Source organism: Coffea eugenioides, chromosome 5, assembly GCF_003713205.1.
Source record: "Coffea eugenioides isolate CCC68of chromosome 5, Ceug_1.0, whole genome shotgun sequence".
NCBI classification, from domain to species: Eukaryota; Viridiplantae; Streptophyta; class Magnoliopsida; order Gentianales; family Rubiaceae; genus Coffea; species Coffea eugenioides.
In genome coordinates this window covers 7,169,247-7,176,662 of record NC_040039.1, presented here as the reverse complement: position 1 = coordinate 7,176,662, position 7,416 = coordinate 7,169,247, and the positions used below count along the sequence as shown (strand labels likewise).

The following is a 7,416-nucleotide window of genomic DNA, read 5'->3' as shown; positions in this document are numbered from 1 at the left end:
TGGAGGATGAATCCTCGCTGTCAAATATTATTAGAGATATTAGGAAACTATAGGAATCTTTTTGGTACTGCCGAATTATTTGTCCAAAGGCTGTTTTTGTTTGGCAAAATTTGCCACTAAGCTTGTTACTGATGTGAAGTGGGAATTAGAGTTCCTCCCGTAGCTTAAAAGTAAGGCACAGAACCCTTCTAGAGCAGTTGCTCTATTACTGTTAATGCTTGTATAGGCATTTATTTCAATATAATTAGAAGTGACATTTTGACCCAAAAAGGAAAAAAAAAAAAAGGACCTAAGGCTGCATTAAGTCATCTAAGCTGTCAAAAATTAAAACAAGGAGAAATAAGAGCTCTGATTCTCTAAACAAGAAATGCTCATCCAGCGAATGATACTGATTAAACAAAAAATGCGCTTACAATCTAGTATTTCAAAAGTTGTTCAAACATCAATCATAAGCGATCCCATTCACAAAGACTAATAAATTCCCGAGAAAACATTTACATTGGTCGCACAACTACCAGACTCAAAACACTTCATGGTGTTCCCGAACATCAAAATGAGACAACAGACTTGAAATGGTTTGAAGGCTGCAATTGGGAGAGAGCAGTATCATCTTCCTCAGTCTCATTAAAATCAGGTGGTGGTGTCCCGCTGGTTTGATTCCTACAATCCCCAAAACAAAAGCCATAAGAAATTGCAGAAATCAATTTGCAGTTCTTGTTCAACACAGCGTATTAAACATCAAACTGAAATAAGAACAGAAGAATAAGTTTCCAGCACACTCAGTTGAATTTATGCCTCAGTTCAGCTGCATTCAACACACAATCATCTTACTGTATGAGTATGCTAATTATGTAATTATTGGTACACAACTGCAATACCCAAAAAAGAAACACACAAAGAAGTTGACATGACTAAAGTCGCAGACGCTATCCTACAAATTGTATGCCAAGTACGAAGCAGTAAGATATAAGAGTTCCATTTATTCCAAGTCTAAAAGATCACTCAAATGAAGATAAAATTCTATTGATTCTGTCATTAGTTTGCCAAAAAAATGATATTTGACCAAATCTCACCTCATTTAAAAGAACTTGAGGAGAAATTAAGGAAGAAACAAAGGAGTTTCAAAAGAGAGGCAGGAACTCAAAATTTTTAGCAAAAAATTACGTATTCAGGTATTATTTAAAGATCAGAAAGATAGAAAAATTTGCCATCGATGCCAAGCAACAATCAAGTATGATATAAGTTGACACCTGATTAGGGTCCAAGGGAGTATACCAAATTTACTGATAATCTACTCCAATATTCATTTGTAAATAAAGAGGCATGAAAAAGTCCTGCATACCTCTGCAAGTTGAAAGTCTCCTCAGACAATGCTTTTTCCAATCTCTCCTCAAATGGCGTTGCATGCCAACTAACTTTCTGATCCTGCAAACACCATCAAATTTATCAGTTTTACAGATCATCAATGATTAAGAGGAAAAAAAGGACAAAAGTGCAGAATAGGGAGCAAAAAAAAAAAGAAAAGACCAAGACAGAAATATAAACCTCTTTGTACTTGTTTGTTGAATTGGGAATTCCATTCCCATCCCACCATTTAGGTGAAACCTGATGTTCATCATCATTCCAGTGAGCAGCGACCATCCCAAGAATGGGCCTATCACCAGGAGTTCTGCCGCGCTGGGATTTTTCACTGGTAGAGGAACCATTATTCACAACTGGGCCGTCAGGATTTGGGAAAGTTGCTCTAAGCCAAGAGGACAAGCTAGCCTCTACCTTCAACTCTTGTCCAACTGACGTTCTGCCTGTCCCTACTTCTGACGCTGAAGTTTCCTGATCAATCTCTTGACAAGATTGTCTACTGTGACTGCTTTGATAATCATTAGCATCTTCATTCTTCAAGTCTTTCCACTGAGACATATTCTCAGCAGGATTTAAGACAGAATAGACATATTGAGACCTGATACGAGTATTTTTCCCCTGTCCCATAACATCTAGATACGCCGGGAAAACTGTTCCAGGTGTTTGCATCTCATCAGACAGCTTTAATGGGGTTGGATAAGGGGAAAATTTTGCAATGCTCAAATTGCTTGATGATCCAGATTGCTTCAAGCTCTGACTAGATGTTTCAGATGGACAGCTTTTTGTTGTAACTGAGGAAGTATCAGAATCACAATCGAACCGAACAGACTTGTTCTTGCCTATTATAATTGGAGTGATATCCTTGGGAACTGATGAACCTGTAAGGCTATGAGACGGACTAGCAATAAGTTCGACGGATCCAGCATTCTTGGTCTCATTGCCTTCAACTGAGCTATTAGAGACTCTGCCGGCATTTAGCCCTTCAGTCAAGCAACTTGAGAATCAAAACATCAAAAAATGTCAAGAACAATTTCATTTTAGTAAATGGAATGTTAAACAGAATCCAAAAATGACCTGACCTGCGGAACACAGTTAAAATACCGCAATGCACAATAGTAAGGACAATTGGGGAAGACATAAACAACAATCAGTTTTATATCACACATACTCCTATCCACAACTAATGCCTTCCCTAAAAGTGTTCAGATGAAAATGAACTCCTTTCTTTTTAACTTTAAAAGAAAACGATATACATGGACCAAGCTATGTCTAGTCAACCATATAAACCATGATGAACAAAAACAGGAATATAAAAGCAAGATAAGTTTTAAAATTCAGGTTTATCCAAATTAGTGGAATAAGCTTATCCTTTAGCTCAAACCATGCCCAATGGAACATAGAAACCATGTTCAGGGGAAATCTGGAGACAAAAGAAAACTGAAAAAAGGTAAGAAAAGAAAACAGGTTAGAATTACACAATACAGAAAACCAATCGCAATGATGTACTTGATTGTAATATTCAGGAAAAGTCGTGCTCAAATATGACACATTCTTATGGCTTTATGGGAGGCCAAAGATAATACCTGCTGGGTGTATGATCCAATGAGTCTGAAAGCTTCATCCACCGTTCACAATGTTTAGTCGGTGTTAAAGGCTGGTCAGAATTCATTTCCAAATTAAGTTTTTCAGCAGATGTGTTGGTGAGCCATGATCTGAATTTTGAATGCTCATGGTCTCCCTTCTGAGCTGATAAATCCTTCCACTTCTCCGAAGCTTGGCGAATTTCCACAGGAGTTTCAGGTAATGTTCCACAAGCCTTGAGGAACTTGGCCTGCAGCATAATGTTACTGAAAACAATAAAAATATCGACAGCCTCCAGATAGTAGAATAAGTAAAGACGACTCAGTCACCAAGCAAAAAAATGCGTGTAAGGTTATAGTTCCCTGAATCTCAATTAAGCATAGACCCCACCCCTTGATGTCAAAGGCATACCAACTAGAATCATATCCAGGTTTTCAGAGAGGGAAAAATGACTCTAAATTGAGATGACAGCACAAAGACACAGCTCCATTGATCTCGATGCACAGATAACTATTACAGAAAACGTTAATTGATCCAGACAAAGCAGGCCGACATTTCTAGGGAAGTTTACAAACAATTTATATGAAAGTTGTGGATCTCTATTTTAAACCCAAGATTCTCTGTCGTAACACTGCATAAGCGTTTCATTCTTAAACAGAAAAGTAACCTGAAACTTGAAAAGAAAGAATTAGAGCCCCTTGTAGCCTAAGACAACCAGAACATGTTCGATGCACAAAATAAATAGACCTAATCTAATGATTTCACATAACCTAATGAATCAGGAAAAAAGAAAGAATATTCCATCTCACACCGAAGATCATAATAGAGAAACAGACCTCATCCTTGAGCTCTTTCAAATTCAATCCAATTTCAGGCTTTGGTGTTCCCAATTCTTGTTCTTCCTTCAACTTACATGGTGTGCCATCCTTATCTTCTTTTTCGCAACATTTAAACCAAAGCCAAACAAGATCTCGCCCATCAGATCCACAAATAAGAAATCAAATATTAACAACATAATTGCATAACAAAATACCTTCCGCCAGTAGTAATGAGGATAATGGACTCCGATTTCGAGTCACTGAACCAACCTGATAGTAGAATCCAAAAAAAAAAAAACAAAAACAAAAACATGAAATTTACTTAAAATAACAAAAACCAAAACATGAATTCGAATGGTGCTTTCAATGAGACATTGTAAAGAGTTGTATGATATGCAAACAGAAAAAAAAAAATCCAACTGTATAAAAACAAATCCAAATCAATTATCATAAAACAGGAAACAATTCCTGTTTCCTGTAACTTCAATCAATACCAAGAAAAAGCTCCCGTAATTTCCTATTTCACTTACCTACTTGGATTCCTATTAATCGAACCAAAAATCAAAACAAATATTTATCACATAACAAAACAGGAAATGTCGAACAATTCCAGTAACTCGCGATTCAGGACATAAAACTTCAATTTCATTTTCATCAAGCCATGAGACTAGCTCACAATCAAGATCACGAAACCAACTTAACTATCATCTACTTAAATAAGCAAATAAAAAATCCAAACACAAAACAAACAAACCGACATTATCATCATCTTTACCAGAAAATCAACCAAAAAATGAAAATATAATCCTACTTTCACAGCTGGAGTAGTGGCAGAAGAAGAGGAATCCTCAAGATTAGAGCCGGAGCTAGGGCTAGAATCTTTATTAACGCCAAAACAGTTGAAAAAGCACCCCATTGCTGCCACCATTATCCTAGTGCAAAGAATCTTCAACTCGAAAAACGCTAAACCCACTCTACGGCTTCGTTTCTGCTCCAATTCAACAACTGCCTCTCGCTCGGCCTCGGCTGCTTCCTCCTCCGATGATGGAATTCGCTGCCGAGTCGTAGAAGAAAAGAATTTCATATTTTCATTTCATTTCTTACAAAATCAAATACCAAGAAAATTATATCTATATATATATATATATAGAGAGAGAGAGAGAGAAGATTATGGAAATTTATTGCATTAAATTGAAATGAATTTTGTTTAAAAAGGTGGAAAGTCTCTGTTTTGATGGCTCTTTTTGGATTTTGAAATTCGAACTAGACAGACGAGGGAAAACTACTTGTTCAGGGGATTTTTTTTTTTCTCTTGGTTTGGGTGGTTATATTCTACTTGCGGGAGTTTTACGATTTAGAGTGGAATGAATTTCTGTTTGTGACACGTGGCTGATAATTTCTTTGGGTTTGGCTTGTTAAATGGCAATTGGAGGTTTTTGGGCCGGGCCGGGCCTGGCTCAAACAGATTATGGGAGAATGAAATGAAGGCGTGAATAATTATGACATTCTATAGGACATTAACGAATGAAAAATGATATGATGTTAAATAAAATTTTGTACATTGTGAATTTTACACTTGGAGGAGATATATTATCTGTAAGTCAGCTTCTTAATAGAGATGATGATGATTTTACTACAATAGGATTGGTAGAGAAAGGCATTTTACTACAATAGTGATGATAAATTTTTATTTTCTTGCATTAACAAAATATTTTTTCTAACTCCCTTTTTAGTTCACATATATCATATTAAAAAGGTGTTACAGTATTTTTTTTAAATTAGTTCTAATAATGCTAAGATTTTGGATGTAAATTGAGTTTCAATAATGAAAGCTAGCAAAGTTGTCCTAATGTTTAGTTACTTAATATAAAAGAAATCAAAATTGGAAAGGTTACTAACTTCTATGTTAATATGGAATCACCTTTCAAATAGTTATAGTAGGTCGAAACCTAGTGGCTCTAATCATATTTTGAGCCAAAACTCAACCCATTTTTGTATTTGGCTAAGAAATCCAGGTGGTGCCCAATTAATAACTACTCCAACTATATTTCCGACAAGCAAATTTTAAGGTAGCTTGACCTTTGTGGCTACAGCACCACCATTCTTTTCCTTAAAGCAAGATCAAGGGGATGAGGACCTCTATAATTGTCATGAGAAATGTAAATTTAGGCTAATTGTTGATGTTATTCTATGTAAACTTTAAATCATTGATATTGCTTTAGGGATAAAATTCCGTAGAGGGCATGTAATTATAATGATTTAATTCTAGAATACTATTGAAACATGCAATTATAGTAGTCATTGATCCCATGCAAATACTTTCACAAGAAACTATTTATTTTTATGGAAGATGAGTCAAGCTGCAAATTATGAAATGGAACATTCTCTCGATTCAATATTCTTTCATAGACTAAGGTGGATTCCTAATATGATTACAATTAAGCGTGCGCAACAATTGGTTTGGACTAAAAATTGTCTAAATCAAATGATTTTAGGCTCTCCAATTCTTTTTCTGTATTCAATAAAATTCTATATTTGGTAATATAATTTTATCACGATTTTAAGATATTGAATTTGATTTTGATCAAAAAATTGAATCTCTTGATTTTCGAGCGTTTTACACATAAAAAACCATAAATCAGAAAGGTTAAAGGGCGTGTTGAACTAGACTTTATTTGTAAGAAAATAAGCAAATTTAAATCCCAATGGACTTCTATAACATGAATGGTAAAGCTTAAATTGGTTTCAATTGCAAAACTAATTTTGAATTTGGTACAGGAAAAATGCTTTTTTTGGGGGATGGACTAACTTGGTCCCCATTGTTTCAACTTAGACACATTTTTTACCAACTAGAGATAACAGATGTTCAATCACTTAATTTAGGCCAAAATTGATGTCCACTCAATCAATTTGGATGGAACAAAGTACATGAGGGCTATGCAGGCATGCACTGGTAGTAAGAACACTCGTGGGAATTCATCAAGATACCCATTTCTCATCCATCCGTTTCTCACTTTCCCCTTTGTCGTGAAATCCCTCTACTTCATGAACCCTACAAAATTAAGAAATAAGTCTTTATCAACTACAGTGAATCAAGAAGATCAAACATAAACAAAGTCAACAATAGTGAAAATCGACAATTGATTGGCTATATTGCAAGGATTTGAAGCATAATATCAGTTTTAAACAAGAGTTTAATAATTGGCCCATCCCAAATTATGCTAGCATTCCCTTCGTTTAACAATTGGCTCATAAGAGTTTTGATAATACACCTTTTTTTTTGTTATTTTTCAGCATATTTTTAGTTATATAGTACTGAAGTGGTTCCTTGTGATTAGATAATAGATGTGCTTTGTTGTTTATACATGGTTAGTATTTAAATAATGCAATATTCTTCTTGTTTTTTTTTTTTATCATTTATGGATTAAGTAGTAAAAAAATTGTCTTTTATGCCTGAACTATTGAAGATGTGATTCAACCCTAAATGTGAAAATGCAACAAAAATCTATGATTTGTATGTTCTATGTTGGTAACATGAACATGTTGATGCTTTTTCTTTTTCTTTTATTAGCAAAAAGTGGTCTCTTAGGTCTCTAGTGTGGAAAATGTGGTCCAATCCTGTGTGTGAAAATGCAACAAAAAATATTTACTTTGCCTA

At 34.9% G+C, this 7,416-nt stretch overlaps 1 protein-coding gene across 2 annotated transcripts; it reads right to left on the bottom strand.

Moving 5' to 3' along the window:
• Positions 1-357: 357 nt before the first annotated feature.
• Positions 358-4,876, bottom strand: LOC113770842 (protein JASON-like). Of its 2 annotated transcripts, none has more exons than XM_027315449.1 (7): positions 4,570-4,876; positions 3,974-4,028; positions 3,777-3,874; positions 2,943-3,190; positions 1,546-2,353; positions 1,343-1,425; positions 358-660 (listed from the first exon to the last, which is right to left on the bottom strand). In XM_027315449.1, the coding sequence occupies exons 1-7, from the start codon at positions 4,840-4,842 to the stop codon at positions 549-551; spliced, it is 1,677 nt and encodes a 558-aa protein (XP_027171250.1). In that variant the 5' UTR covers positions 4,843-4,876; the 3' UTR covers positions 358-548. The 2 variants fall into 2 exon arrangements, with proteins under 2 accessions (XP_027171250.1, XP_027171251.1); XM_027315450.1 differs by having other exon boundaries at positions 3,777-3,871.
• Between the last annotated feature and the right edge of the window lie 2,540 nt (positions 4,877-7,416).

Excerpts from the sequence above, each read along its gene's own strand:
- LOC113770842 (XM_027315449.1), bottom strand. The coding sequence starts at position 4,842 with ATGAAATTCTTTTCTTCTACGACTCGGCAGCGAATTCCATCATCGGAG. Across the intron at positions 4,029-4,569 it reads CCACTACTCCAGCTGTGAAA|GTTGGTTCAGTGACTCGAAA; the intron begins GTAGGATTATAT and ends TTCTACTATCAG. Across the intron at positions 1,426-1,545 it reads CAACAAACAAGTACAAAGAG|GATCAGAAAGTTAGTTGGCA; the intron begins GTTTATATTTCT and ends TGGTGTTTGCAG.